This window comes from Ostrea edulis, chromosome 5, assembly GCF_947568905.1.
Source record: "Ostrea edulis chromosome 5, xbOstEdul1.1, whole genome shotgun sequence".
Classification (NCBI taxonomy): Eukaryota; Metazoa; Mollusca; class Bivalvia; order Ostreida; family Ostreidae; genus Ostrea; species Ostrea edulis.
In genome coordinates, this window is record NC_079168.1 from 86,352,214 (window position 1) to 86,377,724 (window position 25,511).

The 25,511-nt window shown below is 35.0% G+C and overlaps 1 protein-coding gene across 1 annotated transcript; it reads right to left on the minus strand.

Moving 5' to 3' along the window:
* Positions 1-4,496: 4,496 nt before the first annotated feature.
* On the minus strand, positions 4,497-24,150 carry LOC125680901 (uncharacterized). The gene is made up of 9 exons (XM_056166607.1): positions 24,085-24,150; positions 21,804-21,842; positions 19,088-19,187; positions 16,208-16,357; positions 11,742-11,837; positions 9,775-9,825; positions 9,371-9,469; positions 7,630-7,728; positions 4,497-6,996 (listed from the first exon to the last, which is right to left on the minus strand). Exons 1-9 carry the CDS (start codon positions 24,112-24,114, stop codon positions 6,881-6,883), a joined length of 780 nt encoding a protein of 259 aa, XP_056022582.1. The 5' UTR covers positions 24,115-24,150; the 3' UTR covers positions 4,497-6,880.
* Positions 24,151-25,511: the final 1,361 nt, after the last annotated feature.

A 25,511-nucleotide genomic window follows, 5' to 3' on the forward strand; every position in this document is an offset into this window, starting at 1 on the left:
TTTCAATGGTCCATATTTTATGTACAGCATTGTAATTTTTCTTAGGGACCCTTATCTAACCTGTGTATTTACTGTAGGTCTTGTAGTAGACGTTTCAAATAGATCAAACATAAAAATAAATCTGTAGATTAGTCGATAAAACAAAAAAATGATTGGTCCTGTTCAATGCAATGATATAACAACTTTCAAAGTCTAATATTCAACTCGTCCTCCGAGTCGGTGAATATTGTGTTTTTCAGATAGCTGAGTCATTTTATAATTGTTCAAGTCAGTAATTGTACATGTATAATCTATACTTCACTCTCATGAAATGTATAAATGTAAGTGATATCTAATCTAATATGTCAAGCCTTGCCCACTATCACGCTATCTTCTCTTTGCCCAAATATATGTAAATACATCACTAATATTAAAAAAACCTATTGTCATACATCAATTTTGATGTACACGTTTCATGTGAAGGAAAACAGAGGGGATTGATTGATTGTTTTTTACGTCCCGTCGACAACTTTCCATACATGTAGTGACGTCACTAGCTGTTGGTGAAGTACCACAAATTTAGACCTTTGCTTAGCTCTCAGGGCTATAGCGATAAGAGTCTTTAACGTGGCAACGCCTGCCGCGACATGGGACCTCCATTTGAAAGGTCATATTCGAGAGACCCGTGATTCTCACTTCTAAATGCCGAGTGTTTGGTGAAGGAGCAATCACTACCTATTTTAAGGTCTTAGGTTTGACGCGGCTATGACATGAGCGGGGCTCGAACTCACGACCTTCCAGTTACGAAGCGAATGCTCTACCACTGAGCTACTCCGACTGATGTACAGTGGTGGGGTTGTGGTTTTGCTCTAATTTTGATATGCATTGCATCAGTTATGTGTGTCTAAATTTAAATTTGAAAATGAAAATCATACCTATCGTGAAGTTGTCATTTTTCTTACAATGAATTTTGCATTTACTGAAATCTTAGATCATCAGAACAGCATCATTATTAGTCAAATATATTTACACTCACTCCTTTTTTTTCCTTAACAAAAATATTAACATAATATTGACATTAACAGTAGTAAAGTAATAGTAATAAATAGTATTGGAGATGACAACACGCTCGCGTTACATCATCTCAAATATAAAGAAAACCAGAACGCATTTCTTAATTATGCCTTTAATCGATCATATTAATTTTTTTTCATTTTACAAAATATTGTGTTATGTATAAACACACACACACACACACACACACACACACACACACACACACACACACACACACATATATATATATATATATATATATATATATATATATATATATATATATATACATGTATATAGGTATTAAATGAAAAGAATATTATGCCCTCCATATCTTAAAGACAATCACAAGGTCACTACGTGTGGGGATCCACGATGCAGGACCTGTCAATACATCACTGAATGGTCACAATATAACTTTAACGGACGGATATTTAAATTTAATGCCAACATGTCGTGCGATAGCAAAAATGTCCTGTATATCATTACATGTCTTGTATGCAAAGAATTTTATATTGGGGAAACAAGCAATCCGCTTCGAGCTCGCGTGCGGGTCCACAAACAGAATATCCACAATCCGGAATACAAGTAAATTCAACTAAGTGAACAATTAGATTTTTGTGGACAAAAACAATTCAATATATTTCCATTTTACAAGTTTACAGGTGGAAGTGACATTCAGAGATGTGAAAAGGAAAACCATTTCATTAATATGTTCAAACCTAAACTCAATAATTCAGTTTAACGTTATCATATTTGTAAATGAAAATGTTTTCACGCATTACTTTATAATGACATTACTGTAAACACTATGTTTTAATGTTCAGTGCCTTATGACGTCGAAATTTCTTTTGCTTTATTATGACGTCACAATGAACAATACGCTTCAACAGTCAGTATGTAATGACGTCTAGATTTGTTTAATTTTAACGTTCCGCTGTTTGTGACGTAACGTCGCTATGTTAGTAAATGTAAAGCTTCTGAAGATTTGAAATGAAAGCGCTAAAGCTTTACTAAACCTTTACGTGTATCTTTTTTTATTTTTTACCTATACTTTTACCAATCATTGCGAAAAGTTATTATTATTATTATTATTATATATATATATATATATATATATATATATATATATATATATATCTGATTTCTACATTAGGTAGACCATCCTATAAAATCTGGCTTAAGGGGACAATATACATTTCTCTAATCCTTGCACATTTCAAGAAACAAATAGCATTTCTTTTAGTAAAAGAGTACCAAATTTGCCCTTGTGCCAATGAATTCCACATAACGGTGAGCATAAAAAATATACAAAAAAATCGGTCTCCCTAATAATGTGTAATCCTTACGTATTCTTTAGGGAGACCAGTATATATAATTTGCAATATATGGCTTAAGTGGACCTTATATATAATTTGCAATATATGGCTTAAGTGGACCTTCATTTGTAATCTTTCTGCATAGTTTAGGGAGACCAATATATATTTTTGTGATTTAAGTTGACCATTGTTTCCTTGCAGTTTTTACCATTTCAGTTTAACACAGAGACAGAACGAATGGTTATGTGCTTAATTTTCACAGTTGCATCATATATAATGTAAACTAGATCTTGTTTTTAGTAAAAACAAATGTCTCCCTTGTTCCCCAAATTAATATTATACAGATTCAGAATATTTCTACTGTAACATTTACAAAAATGTTTGGATTATCATATATCCTGATGATAGGCACATCTCCAAGTGGTAATGAGGCAACATACAAAAATTCAAGGTTAAGTGATGAGCCATGTAGGAGAAGTTTTGCAATCTCCACCCCTCTTACAACAATTATATAATGTCCAAAAATAACTGGATCCTCATATCCTGACAATATGCACATCTTCATATGGTAATGAATCATTGTAAAATTTAATTTCAAGGCTATGTAATAAGCCTTCTAAGAGAAGTATTGATAAGCAATTCTACGTCCTTGATCCCACGAAATCCAGTGAAACTTTTAATGGACTTCAGATCCTGATGAAATGCACATTTTCAAGTGGAAATGAAGCATTGTACAAAGTTTCAGGGTGATGCAACTAGCAATATAGGAGGAAAGGCATTCACAAGCTATTTTATATCCTCCACCACTCTTAGATCCACTATAACGTTTTGAAAAATTAATGGATCTTCATTCCCTTCTAATATGCACATTTTCAATTAGCAATGAAACATTGTACAAAGTTTCAAGGTTATGCGTTAAGTGATTTATGAGGAGAAGCATTCATAAGCTACCACCCCTTTTAGATCCAATATAATTTGTACAAAAATAATTCCATCCTCATATACTGATGATATGGGCATTACAAAGGTAATGAAGCATTGTACAATATTTCAAGGCTATGCAATAATTGATGTACGAGAAGTGTTTACAAGCTATTTTATACCTTCTACTCCTCTTGGATCCACTATAAGTGTACAAAAATATATGGATCCTCATATACTGACACCATGCAAATCTTCAAAAGGTAATGAAGCATCTTACAAGGTTTCCAAGGCTATGTGATAAGTGATGTATGAGGAGAAGAGTTCGCAAGAGATTTTTTACCTTTCACCCCTCTTAGATCCACTATATCTTAGACAAAAATAATTGAATCATCAAATCCTGATGGTAGTTACATCTTCAAATGGTAATGAAGCATTGTACAAAGTTTCAAGGCTATATGATAAGCCTACACAATCTATTTCATACCTCCCACCTCTTCGATCTACTACAACTTGCACAAAAATAATTGGATCCTCATATCCTGACGATATGCACATCTTCAAATGGTAATGAAGAATTGTACAAGGTTTCAAATCTATCAGATAAGCAATATTGGAGGAGTGTTCACAAGCTATTTTACACCTTCCACCCCGCTTAGATCCATTTTAACTTTTAGGAAAATAATTGGATCCTCACGTCTAGATAATATGCATATCTTTAAATGGCAATGAAGCATTTTGCAAAGTTTCAAGTCTATCCTATAAATAAGCCATATAGAAGGAGAAGTGTTTACAAGATTTTATGACAGACAGGTGGACAGAAAGTACAAAAACAATGTCTTCCCCTTGAAAATTGAATATAGGAGTGCCTGGCCTTGTGATATATACAATGTATATTGGCCTCTCATCAAGGCAGCTTCAGTAAGATTCTTGGTCTTAGTGCACACAAGTTTTCTCTTTCATGAATCTTTCAGACTTCATTTGCAGTCCTATTTCACTTCAAAAATATTTCTGTTGAATATTTGACCTTACCTAGTATTTCTAATTCATGTACAATAATTCTGAAAACCAATCATAAAATGATGACTTCTGTTGAAAAACAAGACAAACCACAGGAGAAGTTGTTGAGCAAAACTAAATTTAAATCTAGATTTTTCCTTTAACAGAACCTAGTTTCCTCAGGTTAATCTACATAAGTTGACAGAAAACAAATCATACAGCAACATTTTAACATTTATTGAAACAATCTCCCAGTATTTAAGACATTATTGCAATTTAAAAAGTAACTATGATTTCTCAGAGATGTACATAAAGCATTTTAAGAATTCATGACAACATGATTATATTATTTAAAGTGAAATTTAAATGAGTATCCCCACCTGTAGGTAGGTTACAGCATGTTCATGAAAGGTCCAAGAGGACCTGATGCTCTACTGACATATGCAGAAATAATTAAATTCTTAAAATTTACTTAGGCATAGCATTAACTTTGTTCCTTGGGACTTGTCCACATAAGAATTGGGACAAACTACATCAGGGGATCATTGAGGGCAAGTTTCATCAAAATCCAGCTGGTATCTTAGGAGAAAATGCAATAACATACTCTTTTGAATGTGACCTCTTACTGGGCCCCTAAGGATGGATTTTTTTTTAGGACCAACTACAACACTAGGGGATCATTCTTGGTCAGTTTCAACAAAATCCAACCAATAACATAGGAGGATGCCATCATTACTTTTTGGGTGTGGTCCCTGATTGGGCTTGTAGGGGTAGGACACCCATGATAATTCATTAGCACCAACTAAAGCACTAGACGATTATTCTGAGTAAGTTTCATCAAATTCCAACTAATAACCTGGGAGATGTGATTACCCTTACTTGGCCCCTACAGTCAGACACCTATGAAAATTCATAAGGATCAACTAGACCACCAGATGATCAATCTGGGAAAGTTTCTCCAAAATCCAACCAAAAACCTGAGAAAAGATTCAATGACAGACTTATTAAGGGGTTGCCTCTTACTTTGTCAGACTGGGTCAAGAGCCCCATGAAAATTCATAAGGACAAACTACACCACTAGGGGATTATTCTGCGAAAGTTTTATCAAAATCCAGCCAATGACATAGAAGGAGATGCAATAATAATCTTTTTTGGGGATGGCCATTAACTGGGTCAATTCCTATGAAATTCATAAGAACAAATAATCTTCTAGGGGATCAATTTGCATAAGTTTCATCAAAATCGAACCAAATACCTAGGAGTAGGAAATGGGACAACAAACTTGAGGTGCCTAATGGGATCCCTAGAGGTCTGACCCCGATAAAAATTCATTAGGACCAACTACACCATTAGAGGATTATGCTGTATGTTTTATCAACATCCATCCATTGCCTTAGGAGAACTTTTGGGGTGGCCCTTAAATAGGCCCATAGGGAACGGACCCCCATGAAAATTTATAAGGTCTAATTAGACCAATAAGGGAAAATTCTGGGTATGTTTCATCAAAACACAACCAAAAACCTAGGAGAAGTTGTGATACCAAACTTTTTAGGGCTTGGCCCCTAAGTGGGAACTGGAGTTCTGACCCCCATAAAAATTTATAAAACCAACTAGACCACTTGGGGATTATTCTGAGTAAGTTTTATCAATATCCAACCAATAATGTAGGAAGAGATGCAATAACAATTTTTTAGGGTTCACCCTTACTAAGCCCTTAGGGGTAGGACCACCATGAGAGCTTATTTGAACCAATCACACTAGTCAGGTATCATTCATAGTAAGTTTCCTCAAAATGCAACTTATAACCTAGGAGGAGAGGCAAATAACAAACTTTTTGGGATGTGGCAGTTAACTGGGCCCCTGAGGGTCAGACCCCTATGAAAATTTAAGACCAACTAAACTACTAGGGAATCATTCTAGGTAGGTATGATCAAAATCCATTCATTACCTCAGGAGATGCTATTACAAGTTTTAAGGGTGTGGCCCCTTATTCGACCCCTAGGGGTCAGAACCCAATAAAATTGGATTTGTACCATCTAGACCACTACCAGCTCATTTTATGAGTTTTATCAAAATCTGTTCCATGCAAAGAACCTTAAGTTTACAGATGGATAGACGACAGGGTATCACATAAGCTCAGTAGAGCTATAAACTGTAAAATATAAGTATTCATTCAGGCCAGTGACCTTGACCTTTTGACCTCAAAGACATAGACCATGTCTCAATTCAAGCTTTAACCCTTATGCTCAAAGAATAAAAAGGAAAGTGACATTCAGAAATCTTGGAAACTAGGGGATCATTCTTGTTCAGTTTCATCAAATTCCAATCAATGACCTAGGAGGAAATGTGATGACTTTTTAAGTCATGGCTCCTTAGGGGTTGAACTCCATAAAATTCATTAGAACCAACTAAATCACTAGGAAATCATTCCGGTAAAGTCTCATGCAAATCTTCTCGTTAACTTAGAAGGAAATGTGATGACAAGAAATGACAACAGATGGACAGACAATAGGGTAATGTATCAGCTTCAACTGTAGATCTAAAATCTGTTTATTGCTTTTACTTTGTTCCTGACATTTTTGTCATAGATGTTGCTGTTTTTGTTCTCACAGTCTGTCATTAAATAGCTTTGTTCTGACTTTGGTGTATTGTTCATGTGCAGTTAAACCTCTGATGCTCTGTAAGTTAGTTGTTGCGAGAAATTGAAGAATGGCCTCTTTGCCTACAAAAGAAACCAAAGATGTCCTATAAACATTTAATTCCAAATTATTTTTAATGAAAACAAGGAATCTGTGAGCCAATGCTCACTAGTGATACCCCCGCTCTAAACGTCCAAGTTCTCAGCAAACAGGAAGTTGTCCAATGGATCTGAAAATGCATCCCTAAATACATCATACCTATATAAATCTTCATGCAAAATATCAGTAGCCTGTGATGTATAGTTGCTGAGAAATATGTTACGAAAAATGTTGTATCTGACCACTGCATACGAAAAATTCTAAGTTTTCGGCAAACAGGAAGTAGATGTCCGATGGATCTGAAATTGCATCTCACAATGCATCTCATCCATATAAAGCTAAGTACAAAATTCTAAGACGTTAAGTTGTATAATTTTTGAGATATGGCAAACAGAAAGGTGTTACAGATGGAATGATGGACAGACGGATGGAATGACACACAAGGGTAAAACAGTATACCCCCTATCCTTGTGGGGGTATAATTAGCCCTTAATCACAACCTTGGTAAACTAAGGGAGATCATAATAAAATTCATTACGATCTTATCTCACAACCTTCATGTAATCATTTCCATTCTATATATATTTACATTACATGTATTCATTACAAATGCTTACTTTGCAGTGGTCTCTCATTTGTGGAGCAGATGGCAGTCTGATATACAAAGTCCCTAAAATGATTTCTTACAATAATGCTATCTTCTCTTGACCATTTCACTACAACAAAAAGTATGATTTTATATTAACTGTAAATGCATTATAATTTGAACACCAAAACGAAATAATGTGTCTTCCAAAATATGAAAGTTATGTCTTTTTAAATGTTGCCATCTAGCTTGTCTAACATTACAAATCTGTTTTATGGCTGTTGGTGGTTGTGTTGATTTTACTGGTGTAAACCAGCAAGAAGCAATAACAGTACAACACAGTGAGATGGATGGGGCAAAGCTGTATTTTCTTGAGAAGCTTTACTGAAAATAGTTACTTTGGTTTCATTAATATTCCCGGTCATGGAATTCCATGGTTTTCAGTAGGTGCTTCGGTTCAAGCAAAGATGCTTAGATTCTAGGATATTTGAATTCATGGATGAATGTTTTATATTTAACATACATAGGTAATTATAACATTTCGTTGAACATTTGAATTCATGTATGAAGTCAACAACAAAATCCACGAAAATTGATGATCGACAAAAAATGATGAAACTACAGTAAGTCTTTCTGAGAAGACAATTTGTTTGTTTCCCTACTGCTCATCTCCTCAAGAATTCCTTGTACTGACCCATAATACAATTATCATTCACTTTAACAATGATTATTAAAATCTAACAATTCAAGGACAGTAACTTTGAAAAGACAAATACCATCAACTTTAAAACAATTTTGACCTTCATCTTTGCTCAATATACTTTTGCACTAAATGTAAATCCAACATATCACATTCTGATATTTCATCTGAAGTTAAAAGTGGTGGAATTAAAATTTTCAAGGGCAGTATTTCTAGCATAATATGTCATCAAAGTCAAACTTGTCCTCTGTATTTGCTTTGTTTTTATGAGATTATTGATTGTTTATCTCCACACTCAACAATTTTTCAGCTACATGTATATAATGGCATCCATGTTTTTATTGGTATTCTCACATAATGTCATCCATGTTAAATATATCCATGTTCTAATTTAAATGAAGGTGTGATGCCTTGTTTACACATTTAATAAAGTGCACCGCCACGGCACATGATACGCCCGTCACATATTGTTAACAGTATAGATTGTACCCATTAAAACATTCATTTTTTATATCACCTTAATTAAATGTCACAGTGACCTTAAAGTAGGATGCGACACACCTTCTACCTAAGATGCATTAGTTGACCAATTTTGGTGATTCTAGGTCTAGGTCTAATAGTTTTCAAGTTATGAGCCGGACAAGTTTTTGCCATATATGGCCATATCTTCTTAATGAAAAGTCACAGTGACCTGGTTTTAATGTGCGACACACCTTCTACCCAAGATGTATCTACAGACAAAGTTTGATGATTCTAGGCCTTGTAGTATTTAAGTTACGGGTCGGACACGAAAAAGCTAACAGACGGACGGACATGAACGCCATACCAAATACGTCCCGTCTTAAGACGGGCGTATAAAAATGTTAACTGCAGTTGTACTCAAGCCAGAGACCTTGCCCTTTGAGAAGCAGTAACAAAAGTAATACAGTTCTGGATGAATGGACAGTTAAAAGATGACAGAACATGGAATGACACCTCAATGGCTTCGGTTTATAAGCAAAAGTTGATTAAATTGCATAATCCAATTGTTTAAGAACAGTAGAGCAAATATAATATGAAACTTAATTCTTGCCTGAGCATTTTCTAGATGTCCTAGGAACATTCTTTTGAACTGATTCCACCTGTTCATCATCACCGTTAGTATCTTCTTCATTAACATAACAAGTTTCCTCTAAAATTGAATGGAATTCATCAGTAGTCTACTTATTCATTAGGAAATTAAGAAGTCAGTAAATTGTAAAAGGCAATATTTCCCGAAATGTAACTTAGAATGTTATGTAGATCAATACCCAAAATGAGGTAAAAAGAAATGATCAAGAGAGAAAAACAGATGACTCAAATATCTGAGAATACAGTTTTTACAATCCTTGTGTTCAAGTTTCAAAGTTTCATCACATTAAAACAGAGCTTATTAAACATCTTCATGTTAAAGCACTGATTAAATTATTCGAAAGAACAATGAAAGCATAACTATACCTGGAAGCATTGCAGAACATTGAATACCATTTAGGGACTCCTGAACAGAACCTGAAATATATTTAAATATGCATTACAGACTACAGGTATAGACGTTAAGGTTAGGGTTGGTTTCAAGAAATACTAAAATTGGCCAAAATGGCATGGTTGATTTAATACATTATTCACTGACATAAAATGAAATATTTTAGGCCATGCCTTTAGATATCATGCTGGGAAAATTACAAAGATATGAACATGTAGTACACTTCTAAAGTGCCACATGCAGATTTTCTTCGTGTCCATTACAACTGTACATGGTCTGAAGAATATCAAATAAAAGCTGTGAGAGGAGTTAATAACATACTGAGAAAAATACAAAGTTCAACTACATGTAAACTTTTCCAAAAAATGTCTGAACACTTCCTAAAAATCACATACATATCTTCAATGTGTTCATTACAACTGTACAAGCAAGGTCTGAACAATGTAAAGTAAACGCTATGAGAGGAGTCAATTTTACAAAGTAGGTACTGTCTATTTCAAAACAAGTTGTGAAAGTGACAAAGTTCAACTAAATGTAAATTTTGGAAAAATGTCAGAGCGCTTCCAAAAAGTCAAAAATACATCTTTAATGTCTCCATACAATTGTACAAAGTTTGAAGGATGTCAAGTTAGAGGTGTGAGATGATTTGATGACAAAGTACATTGCATGCACAAGTGGTCCGCTCAGCCAGCTGATCACCTGGCATTCACCATACTTCAAAGCTGAATGCAGGTTCTGCAACCCGGCCAAACATTCAACATCATAAGGAGATTAAATTAGTTGTAAAATACACTCAAAATCTATTTGATCATCATTTTTGTATCATGCTACAAAAGCAAAACTTCTTCCTAGCAAAAATTTGAGCGAAGCATGAATGAATTTATGCTAAATCCCAAAATTGCTCCTGCAAAAGCTGTGCGTCCTCCAATTACCACTTTACTGTGAAAGAAATGAAGTGTAATTGTTAGGAAGTATCACTAAGTCTCAAATACAACCTTCAGATTTAAAAGCCAGTGCCCTACCAAAAAAAAAAGTTTGAACCCACTAGCTAGTATTAATAGGTGCCCCGATATACTTAAACCTAAGTACCACAACGACCAAATCTACCAAAATTAATTCAATTTGCAACATCTGCACTAGTTGTTGATGCATTTATGGTTACCTCACATATTCTTAAATTCTTTACTGTTAATTTTTTTTGCTTCTCATGCAAAAAAATGTTAAAATTCAAGTTTGGAAGTGCAAGGATGATCATGTTGCTTTTTGTGCCCTCAAGTGAAGATAGCATAGTCATGTGGGATGCTTTATTTTATGGAAAAATGCCATATTCACATCTGCAAGAGACATCTTTTACTGTCTTAACTACATTGATGACACCTTTTTTCATTCCCTGATTTTGTTTGTTTTGGTTTTTTTGCCACACTCAACAATTTTCCATCATACAATGGTGTCCAGTTTTTATTGGTGGAGGATAGAACCAGTAACAATATACTTGAATCTCATGGTCGCTTATATGCCCCGTGCATAATATCAAATCATTCTCTCCAGTGCTTTATGACAAGATGATTTTTTAAGAATGGTACCTTTTTAACCATTTGGGCCCATAAGCACAGAACCCTGTGACTAGGGGCACCATTTGAACACACTTGAATCCCCATCGCGCAATGATACGTTTTGCCAAGTTTGGTTGAAATTGGCCTGGAGAAGAAATTGAAAATGTGGAAAGTTTACAGACTGACGGATGACAGACAAACTAATCAAAAAACCTCACATGAGCTTTCAGCTATAGTGAGTTAAAAATGAAATGGAGCCATATCATTTGGGTGGATTAACATACATGTATCATGAATCAAACCGAAACTTCTGTATCACAATTTATAACACCATGGTATATTGTTGTACTCCTTTTGCTGGGGGAGACATAATTGATTAACAGCTTTACCTGACTTGTTCCTTTGGTTGCTGCAGCTACTGCTTCCCTCATAGTCACCCTGTCCATTTTCATCATTTTCTGTGTTTCCATTACATGTATGTTCCACTGAAAAAGAGTATAAAATGATACAATGCCAACTCATGGTAAGGAATGAACGGTCATGAGTAAAATAAAAATAGGTTCTCCAAACTTGCAGATTAACCCTCAGCATTTTGACATATTGACACAAAAAGGCTAATCTACCATATCTGATTAACATCCTACCAAGTTTCAATAATCTTCTAAATTTAAGACTTTTTTTTATATTTTCAGTACATGTAACAGTGACCTCCCCAAAGGTCAAATTCACATTTTGACCCCAACATCTACCTTATCTGAGTAAACATCCTGAGAAAGTTCAATGATCCATCTTCTATAGTTTAGGAGATAGCTAACTTGCTATTTTTAGTAAACAAATTTGTTATTTTTAATAATAGTGATCTCTCCAAAGGTCAAATTTACATTTTAACCCCAAAAAACAAATATAAACTATATCAGTAAAGATCCTACCAAGTTTCAATGATCCATCTCCTATACTTAAGATTTTTCTATTTTAATTTACATTGACCTCCCCAAAGGTCAAATTGATACTTTGACCCCAAAAGGCATATCTACTCTATCTGAGTAAACATCCTACCAAAGTTCAATGATCCATCTTTTATAGTTTAGGAAATATTTTCCTAAAACAATTTTACTATTTTAAGTTATAGTAACCTCCCCAAATGTCAACCTGACATTTGACCCTGAAATGCACATCTACCCTATGTAAGTGAACATCCTAGTAAGATTCAGTGGTCTTACTCCAAAATCAAAGGATGTATGGCCTGGAAACAATAGTCTAATGCACACACACACAAACACTAATACACTCCCATCTGACTTTGTGTTGACAATACCCTTAGGCCAAAATTGGCAGAGGGGTAAAAAATTAAGAAATCTAACTGCAAAGATAGTATTAGATATGTCCAAGTGACACCATTGCCCCACTTCAGCAGAAAAATTGGAAATTTACAATTTGTAACTACCTATAATACAGCTATATATAAACAAGAGGCCAATGGCCCACAATGCTCACCTAAACATAAAAGTTGCTAGAAAGCTTTATGCAATATACCAAGTCATTCTGCTCAGTACTTCCACTAAAGACAATTTATATCTTTTCCAGTATAAGACTTTGTTAAACTTTCATCCACTTGCAGGCCCTTAACATGCTTAAGTCAATGGATTGATTTCCCTTGAATAATTTGACTCCTCTTGTTGCTGGGAAGTTCATGCAAAATATCTAATCATTCTGCTTAGTACATGTACTTTCACAGAAGAACATTTTTATATCTTTTACTGTATAGGGGCCTCCATGTCAAAGTGGTTATGGGATCACATTTTTAATCATGAGGCCTCTCATGTCCAGTCTTATTAGTACTTTCGCAGAATATTTTTTTTTTATATCTTTACCTATATAAGCATATGTTTAACTTTGAACCTACCCCCATGGGTAAAATTTGAAACCACTACCCCATCCCCACCCATCCCCTTATGGGCAGTCGACAAGTTGACAAACCAATATCACTTTAACAATTTTTGTTGCTAGGAAGCTTCATGCAAAATATCAAGTGGTTCTGCCATGTACTTTCACAATTTTTAAAATCTTATTTCCTATATAAGCCTACGTCAAACTTTGAACCCCCTATATGGGCCCCAAAGTTTGCAGATCGTTTTCTCTTTAATGAACTTGAATCTCATGGTCCTTTAGATGCCCCATGCATAAAATCTTATCATTCTTTCCAGTGCCTTCTGAAAAGAAGATTTTTTCAGAAATGGTACATTTTCACCCTTTTTGGCCCTTAAGTACAGAACCCTAGGTGCCAAGGGCACCATTTGAACAAATTTGAATCCCCACCGCGCAATAATGCTTCCTGCCATGTTTGGTTGAAATTTGCCTAGCAATTTCAGAGAAGAAGTCTAACACTTAAAAAATTTACGAAGGACAGACAACGGAAAAATTGTGATCAGAAAAGCTCACATAAAACTGCTGTTCCACGTGAGATAAAATGGTCCATAATACTGAATTTTCTATGAAATGACATGAATGTAAAACAAAGCAATCAATTCATGGCTTAGGTGAAGTCAAGTAATGAGTAATAATATATATCATTTCCTTCCATGGGATGAGAAAAGCCATAAACTTCAAGTATAGGTTGAGAGGTGAAAAACTCAAAATACAATGTAAACTGAAACTATTCATCTTCATGGTTATCAAATTTCAAATTTGTATTAATGCCTCAATTCAAGGGTAAATCATTATATAACTTTATATCTAAAGAAATTTAATCCAGTTCATTGAACATTTGATATCATGGATCAAGTCAATCACAGTAGATTGAGAAATTATTATGCTTTCTTCAATATCTGTACCTTATTTCTCCACCAGAGATTCTGAGTATCTCCATAGTTATACAGTATTTCTTCTTTCTCTTGAATATCTCTGACAGTAAACAAGCATAGACAAGGCCTCTCAAAAGTCAAAAGTTTCATGACAGCATTAGCCATCTTGTTCCCATCATTGACATACTGGCATATATGATCTTGAGTTGAAGCATCAATACTGAAAATGACAAATAGATGTATCTCAAAGTGGTATCAAGTCAGCAGAAATGGCAAAGTTATGAGATTAACCTATATTTTGACTAAAATTGAAAGTGGTAAGGGTTGTAACTCTTTAAAAAAATTAAAAACAATGGACCATAATGCCCCTCCTCCATGTGCATCTTCATATCATGCCTTTACTTTTTACAAAGTTTCAAAACATTTTTCCTCAAACCATTGAAGAGGAGTTGCGATGAAAAAATTAATCTACTATTCTGGAGATATTCTAAGTGTCAAGGGCTGTAAACTCTGTAAAAAAAAAAAAACAATGGAAATATAGGTGGCGGTGACCTACTTTTGGTATAGAAAGAAAAAAGGCACACAAAATTTTGCCTTAAAAGGGCACACGTTATGCAATTTTCGGATTTTTAGGGCACTTTGTTATCATAATTATTTGATTTTAAAGGCAACAATATTTAGTAATATATATAACTTTGCAATACATCCTACATGTATATACTTTCTCTTTTTGAGAAAGTGTTATATGCATCTTCATGTACTTGCCTTCCAAAAATAAAATTACACAGATTCAGAAAAAACTAGTATATAGGGGGGAGGGGGGCATTATTTCATAACTTCAGGTCATGTAAAATTCCCTCAATTTAAATTTCATAGAATGAACTTAACTCGTTGTATCTTTCTTTTTTCGTTAGAGACGACCAGTGGTCTAATGTAGTTTTAAGATTACTTTTACCAAAAAGAAATAAATGGCGCTCTGTTGTCGATAGGTTTGAATGAGAAAAAGGGCATGGCGCCGGAAAAAAAGGGCATGGCATCAGGAAAAGGGCATGACACCGCGCCATGCTAAATTGCTTTAGATTGAACACTATGGTATATTACACAATATACCTACTCATGTACCAAATATGAATATCCTGATTGAACTAGTTGAGGAGATATTTCCCCAAAACCCAATTTCTTTAATTGGTTAAGGTCAAAATACAAAAGGCAGTGACCTAATTTTGGTATGTGACAGAGTATTACATGTAACAAAGTATGTACACAGTATGAACATCCTGCACAAAATAGTTGAGGAAAAATAAACCAACAAGAGCAACGCCAATGTGGCATAATACGCCCGTAGATTTTGCTCAAGGAAAACATATTTTAGTGGGATTCATATTTTAGTGAAGTTAGCACTGTCCTCTGTGAGTTAATTCATTATTATGCTTGTAGAAATGGATATCAAGATATAAAGAGGGATAGCCTTAGAACCTTGACCTCTGACTTTGAAAAACAATAGGCACCTTCCTCTCATCATGATGATCAAATATACCAAGTTATAATATCCTGGAGCTTACGGTTCGGTTTGTATCCTGCCCACAAGGTTTTCCTAAAAAGTGATACTACGACCTTGACCTTTGACCATGAAAAACAATAGGCATCTTCCTCTCATCATGGTGATCAAATGTACCAAGTTGTAAAGTCCTAGGGCTTATGGTTCAGTCTGTATCCTGTCCACAAGGTCCGGACAGACAGACGGACGACGCCATACCATAATACGTCCCGTCTTCGACGGGCGTATAAAAAACTATCAGGCAAACACGCAATAAGCAAGTAGGCACACACGCTGACAGACAGTCAGGCACAAAGCAAATACATGTACAGGTATCATATTACCCCGACTTTGTCAAGTCCGGTACAAAAAACTATTTCAATTATGCATTAACCAAATAAAGATCAATAATGTTCTTACATGTACATGTTGTTTAATTTAGAAAACAACAATGAGCTTTGCAAACTGAAAACAAAACACTTTCTGATGTCTACCATCATTCATGTATAAAACTTACCACATACTTTTTCCTTTGTTCTTGTAAAAAAAAAAATTATTTTCATCACATTTTCTCTGCCTTTCAAATGTTCTTCAGTAATTATTTCTCCAACATATTCTAGAAGAAAATCCCCTGCTCTGAAGTCTTTTTCGGCAAATACACCAAATCCTGCATAATGCAAGAACAAGTGCATTCATACAAATAGAGCACAAGCAACTCAGCATTAGTTCACCTAAAGTAAACAGTACACTGTATGTATAGCAATAACATTTCTTTCTCATTTGCACTCAATTTCAGTGATTCAATATTTGGTGATACAAGTACTTATTAGGATCACATACATGTACAATACCATGCAATTACAAGCTTATGTGTGTCTGAGTTGATGGGTCAAACACACAATAGTGCCAAAAAATATCAATATGATTTTTCAAAATCTACTACATGTAGGTGAGCATTTATAATAGCACAAGCAAGCATAAATTCTTATTTCAAACCTTCTAAAAACCTCCTAAAAATATCTCTATTTAAAGTATATTCAAGAAAAGGTACCAATGTGGCAATCAAAATGGAAAGACCAGGGACAAAATTGAAAATAAATACGATCGACACATAAAAACACACAAAAAACAAGGAAACGCATGAACCCTAGAATCATCCTGGGTGAGGCCAGGTGTTCCAGAATAGTGAGCACTTCATGAGTGAGTGCTCCACATGTGTCACTCGTCATGCATTTCTCAAAGTCAAATCAGGTAAGAGACCAGAAAAATTAGTTATGTAGCGCAGAGTATATCACGAGACAATTTTGAAACACTGATGCTGTATCTGTTAACGAGTTTGTGGTGTCGCCCATAAAACTTTTTCATTGATGATATAAGCTTGGGCATTTGGTATCCCTGTGTCAACAATTTTTTGGCAAGTAACACAGATCTGTTCAAGAAGTCTTTATACAAAGAGCTTCCTCTAGCATGTCTAGCGTAGCGAATCAACTGGGAAACAAATACACCGTACGCGGGAAAAGATGGAATGTTGCTTGACAAGTGTGGAAAGTTGACAATAGGGAAATTGTAATCATCACGTTTATCATATATCTTCGTGTTTAATTTTCCTTGCCTGTCAAATTAAAAAAAAAAGGTCTAAATATGAGGCAGAACAATGCGACTCCATACATGTAGTTGAGTTAATCTCAAGCTCAGGAGGATAAATGATATGCAGATACTTAGAAACAGTATCATTGTTAATCAGTCTTCGACGTTAACCAGCGGCCCGATGCCCGAGGCCAGTAAAATCGGGATCAGGCTTCTTAAAATATTAAACCCTGGAGTCCGGTGGGCCTGTAAATTTTTTCTTATATGTTCTGTATATATTACAAATAAAGCGTGAGATTGACTCAGACTAAATGGCATGACTTAGTAGTCAAATTTCGCATAGAAAAATTATCAACCATGCTGCCTTTTCTGAAGTATAGGGAGGGGGCTCATCCGGGAAATTCAAAACCACCCAAGCGTATTTCACAATCACAACCATCCGATAAAAAAAACCCAAAAAAAACCCTGTCGTACGAGGAGAAAAAAAACGAAAATTCATGCCCCATTGGACCGAGGGCAGTGTTCGAAATTAACCATAGACCGATAGACCGAGTCTATGTCAAATGGCACTGGTCTATGCCAACTGTAATTGAGAAAGACCAAATTGTCTATGCCAATTTTCTAGATTTAAAGCAATAAAGTATCCAAGAGGGCCTTGCATGGTCAGTCGATGTCTGATAAACATTATGAGGAAAGGATATTACAGAAATGGAAAGAAAATACACTTTCTAAGTATATTAGAAGTAAATGAAAATGTTTTAAATTTGTGTTATTATTTTTTCAATGTTATGGTCTATGCCAATTCGATGAAGTCTAAGTCATTTTATCTTGGCATAGACCTGTGGTCTATACCAAGTTTTAAACCAATTTCGAACACTGCGAGGGTGGGCCTTGGCTAACATTTAAGTGATTCTGGAGAAAACAAAATGTTTTGTACATGGTGTATACAAAACAGAGTTGAACATAAGCTGCTGATGTATCTGCGAGATTAATCAGTCTATGCGAAAGACATCGGACCGTCGGACCTGACCGATGTGCAGTGCCTCAGGTCCGATGCATCATTTTTTTACACCGGACCAGAATGTCCGATGTCTCAATGTCCGGTTTTGAGCTTTACTATCTTGATGCGGAGTTTGTTATAAGTAAAAAAAAAATAGCACACATCCAAATACGTAAATGAATTGATTAAAACCGCATGGACTGTCTAAAGTATTATACGGGAGGGATTCCTGGTATAGTATTACTAGTATAATAAATAAGATTCCCTTGGTTTTGCATTTTCACGTTTCACTTTTTTACATTAGGTTTTTCGGTCTGACAAAATTTGGTTCGGTCCGGTGTGTTCATTGATTACACAGGACCGAATGTCCTGTGTGGTCCAAAAACTTTCGCATATACTGGATTAATATGTTGAAAAATAATATAATCCTTTTAATGTCAGTTGTTCTCTAACTATGATCATCTTGACCTGTATTTTCCTACAGTAGAACTGTGCATGTGTCTATAGAGTAGAATCAGCAGATAACAAGAGGTCAAATTAGAAAAAAAACATTTTGGGCCTGCAAAATATTGTTCGGGCTTGCACAATTATTATACTGGGAAGCCCAAAGGGCCTGTGCTTTACAAAGTTTTTCGTGAAAACTGGTTAATACATGTAGATAAGACGTCATCTATGTATCTGAACGTTAGATTAGATTTTGAGGCTAAGATCTTGTTTCTTATGCGGAGTTGTTCCTGCATGAATTCAGCCTTGTAGGAATATAGGAACAAATGAGCAAGCAAAGATGATATAAATATGGTTTAAACTCACCTTTATAGTCAGATATATATTTTACTTTGAACCCATCTTTGTCAAGACCAGCCTGACACCACCATTTGGCATCTTCCTCAGGCTTCAGGCGTTTTACTTCCTGTTACAAATAAAAACATAAAATGAAAACATCATATATCAGTCAACACTTGGTCATCTAACCATCTTTTAATATCTCAAGAAAGTCACTCAATAAATTGGGATATAAAAAGGTGTGCACTGTCTCAAAGTACAGACCCTGAAACGTGCTACTACACCTTAAAAACGAACGGAACCGTTCCGTGCAAGAAACGAACCGTACCGTTCAAGAAATGTACCGTCCCGTTCAAGAAACGAACCGTATCGTTCAAAAAGCGTACCGTACCGTGCAGAAAGCGTGCAGGATAATATTATGCAAACCCCGCCCCCAAAAGCCCGAAAGCGTACCGTACCGTGCAGAAAGCGTGCAATTTATGTCACGTGACCCACTTTTTCAGCCACAGTATATTATTTTCACAATGGCGCCCGATGGGAAAGGAGGTCGTAGACTATCGCAGGCTATTCGAAGCATTATCCTCAAACATCACGAAGCTGGGTTATCAACTGTGAAAATCACCGAGATGCTTAAAACAAAGTACGATTTCAAAACTATGCGGCAAAGTGTTAGAAGATTTCTAATTCGCTATGAGACGAATGGTTGTCTACTGTTGTATTCAATATGTACTTTCCTACGTACAGTGTCTGAATCATATGAGAAATTTCTAGACCGATTAGAAAAATTGTCACGTTCTACACTGTAATATTTTCATTACTTTATTAGCAATAATTTTGACATATCTTTTTCTCTTCTACATTGATAACGACCCATATAGATAGATGTAGATTGGCGGATTTATTAAATACACTAATAAACAATTTTTAATTACATCGACAGAGAAATAAATAGATACATACATGTGTAAAAGAATGTAAACAAGTTAAATTGATGCAAAGCATCAAATCGGACGCAAAAAATTATTCATTTCAGCATTTTCAAGTATTTCAACAATATATAGAAAAGGTATATGAAACATTTTTATTGCAAACTATACACTTGCCTTACTTTTCTGTTAATTTTTTTTAATTCAATTTTCAGTAATCAAAAATAAAGTCAGGGAAATGAAAATCGGACTTCGCGTGATAAAGGATAGGAATATATATGTATTATCATCATTTTATTTGATTCAAAGACAAATGCAACAGATATCTAACATTATTAATTATGAATGACTGAATGCTGACAAAAAAGGATGTACAAACTTCATGTGCAGATATCCTGGATCTTTCATAATGCCGATGATAAATCACAATAAATGTGAAGTGCAGAAAATAATCATTGTGTCATTTGCGACTTTAGTGTATTCAAAACAAAATTCACTTCTTCTTAAAAACTTTTCCAATTTAGGCACTGTAATTTATATCCGGAAACTTAATACGCTTTGTTTTTACACTTACGCACGCCCATGTCGGGGAGCAGTTCATGTAACAACTTTTTATAAAATCGTAAATTAATAAATGTCTGATGAGAAATGAAAAACAAATTGAAACGTAATAACAACCATTAAGACTTAGACTTAAGCAAATTCTAAAAACTTTTATTCATAACTTTTATGTACGTTATCAATATGGAATTATTCCATCGAAGCAATAAAAAATAACATCTCATTTCCCCATGTGCACATTCTAACACAACCACAAATCCTGCAGCCGATAATCAAAGAGCCGAATAAGACCGATCGAGTGAAAACAAACTATCGAAACGTACAATTTATACGAAGTCAAAGCGTTCTGGCCACGCCCACTTCATTAATAAAACGTGCAAACCGTTCACAAAGCGTGCAGCTATTTTTAGCAAACTGTACCGTGCAAGAAGCGAACCGTACCGTTCAAGAAGCGTACCGTACCGTGCAAGAAACGAACCGTACCGTTCAAGAAACGAACCGTACCGTTCAGAAAACGAACCGTACCGTTCATAAAGCGTACCGAACCGTACCGTGCAACTGGTGTAGTAGCACGTTTCAGGGTCTGTAGATTATAGTGCAAGTCATGACACATCGTGTTGACATAAGTTTTAAATATCCTAAATAAGTTGGAGATATAGAACACACAAGAAATTAACAAAAAATGATCTAGTGACCTTAAAGATATGACCTAGAGGGTAGGTCATGACATGAATTGTATCATTTCATTCATATGGGTGCAGAGTCAGAGTGCATAGGAAAGTTGACAAAAAAGTGTCACAAGGACTGACAAATACAATTTTAATGCACTTGCCCAAGGGCAAGCAGCTATGTCAAAAATCACTTGCCCAACCTGCTGACCAATCACAATACCCCCCCCCCCCCCCCCCCCCCCCCCCCCCGAGATAAATGTTGAATATTGAAAGGAGATGTACATGTATACAGTTTCAAAGAAGGGCCTTGCTAAAGAGATCTATATATAGTAATACATATTTAATTATCCATACTGTGAAAAACATGTTGCGAATTGTGTGTGTGTGGTGGGGGGGGGGGGGGGGGGGGGGGGGGGGGGGGGCTCTGCATTTGTGTTAGCCTCCTTTCTTTGTTTACATTACATGTACCATATCCCCACCCCCACATAATGACGAGTTGACAGAAAAAGTTACAATTATCTCTGGTGTCAAAGAATGAAAATGATTGAACATTGGAATCATCTTTTAATGCAAGATTGTACCCACCTTTTGCAAAATGCCTTGACTTTCAAGTCCAGCTTTTAACTGAAAAAGTACAGATGAGTCCACTTAAAGGTATACACAATAGTTACAGGGGGAAATAACTCTGTTTTGCTATCACTAAGCCATGGCGTCACAATATATGGACAATCAAAGCCATAACAGGCATGTAAACAAACGCCAGCGCGTAACAATCTAGGTAAACATCATAGTTCATTTTTAATGTCACAGTGATTTAATAAAAGCAGGAAACGTACATCATAATTGCATGTAAATGGCAATGCTGCCGTCCGCCAAATAACGCGCCATTCATTGGCATGGGCAAAAATAAGATGAAAAAAGTGTTAAATAATGCCAAATATCTAAAAAAAAAAACAACAAGCGCATTGACCCCATGTTTTGAAAAGAGCATAAATATACGTGTATTATCATTTACAGCATATGAAATTATGAACAAATTGTCATCATGAGGAAAAAATTTAATTTGCCATTATCATGATTATGTATTGTATAAAAGGGTATAAATAATGATAAAAACTGCAATTTTACCCCATAAAAATTGGAAATTCAGTTCACAATGATTTTTTTACAAGAAAATAAATTTAATGAATGCTCTCAACAATGAACCTCAAACAAGGCAGTTCTGACTTTTACTTTGCAAGAAATTTAAGTTTTTATTTAACATTAACATGATTAAACTGTTTTTCATGTATTTTCAAAAACACCCCCTTATGGCGGCCCCATAGCTCTGTAAATCGCGCATTATGAGGTAATTTTCTTTGCATATATCTAATGTTCATATCTTCAATGATACGTGGTGTAATTTTAAAGAAAATCTCATTGTAGGAAAAAACTGTTGTGTATGACCTTAATCTGATATCAGTTGCTTAAGGTTATAACCATAACTACATACGATATACAACTGACATACATAATTATAATATTCTATAAATAGGGATTTTCGCCGTGACGTCAGAAATCAGTCACGTGACTTACTGGTTGGCAAAACATTTGAAAGTTTAATGGCCGAATGCTGAGTAAACACAAGCAAAACGATGGTTGTGTCATGTTGTGTAATAGGCTGTGCTAATAAATTTGATAAGAGTAGTCCGAAAAGCTTTTACCGCATACCCAAGAAGCAAGAATCAAGAAGAGAGCTCTGGATATCTGCAATTAAGCGTCAACACATCAGTGGTAAATCATGGGAACCAGCGGACATCTTCTGTACTAGTACGTTAGTCATGAATTCCATTAGGAATTATTTACAAGAACAACTATCGTAATTATGCATTTATATTGTCCCATACTTGTAAGCATCTAATGATTTGTAGGCCTTCATAGACTCCTTTGTAAACAAAGATGGTGTGTCGATCAGGTACAGGTAAATATCACCGAACGTCAGATCTGGCCAGGTACCTGGGCTTTAGCTCCAATTCACGTTAAATGGTAAGGATCATGCAGAGAACAGGTACCACGGTTGTACAGCAACTTTACCGTATATCTCCTTTTCGCTTCTTCTGACAAAGAGTTCGCATATGTTGATAAAATATCGTTATCGGTAGACTTCTTCATACTAAGTGCCATTATCAATTTTTGGTTCTGCCAACCAGTTTACACACATGCCTGAATCGTGACGTCGCAGTACGCTTCGGCGAACATTCCTATACATATTGTGTAGGATTAACATGTATGTATGTAAAATAATACACTAAATATGCAATAAGTATCACTAAGTATACATGTAACTCAAGTATTACACATATGTATGATTATTTTGGGTGCAGAGTTAGAACCTTAATAATGAATAACGAATTTAATCAATATCAATTTTCATTTAATCAACTAATGATTTGGAAAATATTATAATAAAAAAGTAAACAATAGTGTTTATCTACAGTCAGATACATCTGAGATCTTTTCCTATATAAGACTATGTTCAACTTTTGTGTCATAGTACTGACCTCATCCCGAATTTTCTCGCGTTACCATAAACGCTTGCTGTGCTAGCTATAAACTTGAGATTTCTGGATTTGGTGAAACGTACAAAAAAAAAAAAACAAAAAAAAAAACGTGGAGTTATGCATAATGAAAACATTCTATAATTATTACTGCTCTTGAAGAGTTGCTTTGGGTTGCATATTTAAAATTTGGCTAAAAGACAGCAAGCTTTTTTGAAAAGCTGATCATTGAACGCATTGATACTTATTAAAGCCGACAGAAATATAGCTGTGTTTTAATCTGCACTATAAAAAAATAATAGTTGATTTGTTTATCCTTGTAAACTTACCATGCGCTTCCTGTAAGATAAATTCGCCATTTTCCGCTCAATGTGACTGGATACGGAACACAAAACTCCGAGCCCGAGCGTTAATTTCAGAATCGTGAAAATGAAAATCTCATCGAACAACAAAATTTAAAGTTTTTAAATAATAAAATTTTAAATAAAGCAAGTGTCCAGATATGTGCCTATTAGTCATAGAAACAATGTTCAAAAACCGAAAATAAAATATATAGTCGATTTTTGATTTTTCACAACGATTTTTGATGGTCTCCCTAAGGCAGGTTTACTTTATTTTTCAATATACAAAGTCTATAATTAAAATTTATTTTCTGTCCTTAAAACCTGAAAGCGCCTACTCCTGATAACGCATTCTATGAAAGTACAATCTAAAGATACTACTACGTAAGATTTATCCTTGAAAGTACAGTGAGTTGGCACCTGCACGATGCTAAAATATTAGGGAGACCAGATTTTTTCCCCCTAATCCTGCGGTCTCCCTAATGCAGATAATTATATACCATTGGTCTATCTAAACATGATTTCATATATATATATATATATATATATATATATATATATCCAATAATAAAAGTCAAGAAACACAAAACTCGAATAACATTTCACTGTTAGCGCTTTCGGCTTTAATGCCTCTTCAGACAGTTATAAAATGAAATAATATTGCTAAGTAACGTCAACATATCACGACGTAAGTAATTGTCCATTGTGACGTCATAATAAACTACACTGGTAGCGGTATAATACACACAATATTAGACAAAACTTGGAAATCAATTACAGATTTCAGTTCAATGTAGTTTCAATTTTACACAGTTATTTTCTATTAAGTTTGGGATTAAACAATTTTATAAAGTATTCCTCCTTTGTAACTCTGGAAATTTCGCAGTCATTATACATTTTATAAAATGGAAATATGTTGAAATCTCCATGACCACAATTGGCAAAATGTTCGGAACATGGCGAATTTCTGATACTTGGATCGCGAATTTGCTGCTTGTGGACGCGCACACGGGCGTTCAGTTTGTTGGTTTGTCCGATATAGTTTTCATTACAGGTAGGGCAGGTCATACAATATATTACATTTTCGGATTTGCATGTCATGTTAGAATTTGGTGTTAATTTTTTGCCGCATTTAAGAATTTTTTCTCTGCCTTCCTCTAGATGATTGCATGTACCGCAACGTGAATCACCACATTTTTGCACGGATTTGGAATTTTCCGTAATAAATCGGGCACGCGTTAGAATTCTCTTCAGATTAGGAGCCTGTCTTCTGCTGTTTTTTATTTGAGATTCTTTTATCAGGTTTTTGAGATTTTGGGATTGTTCTAATATAGGAAGAAATCTTCTAGCTGTTCCAAAAATATTGTGGTTGCGAGGGTTATGCGTAATTACAAAAGGAATATCGTTGTTTACAT

What these genes read in the sequence shown, in the direction of transcription:
- LOC125680901 (XM_056166607.1), bottom strand. Translation starts at nt 24,114, where the DNA reads ATGGCGAATTTATCTTACAGGAAGCGCATG. An exon ending in GTCAAGGCATTTTGCAAAAG is followed by an intron (nt 19,188 to 21,803) that starts GTGGGTACAATC and finishes TATTTGTAACAG; the next exon opens with GAAGTAAAACGCCTGAAGCC. An exon ending in CAACCAAAGGAACAAGTCAG is followed by an intron (nt 9,826 to 11,741) that starts GTAAAGCTGTTA and finishes AATATATTTCAG; the next exon opens with GTTCTGTTCAGGAGTCCCTA.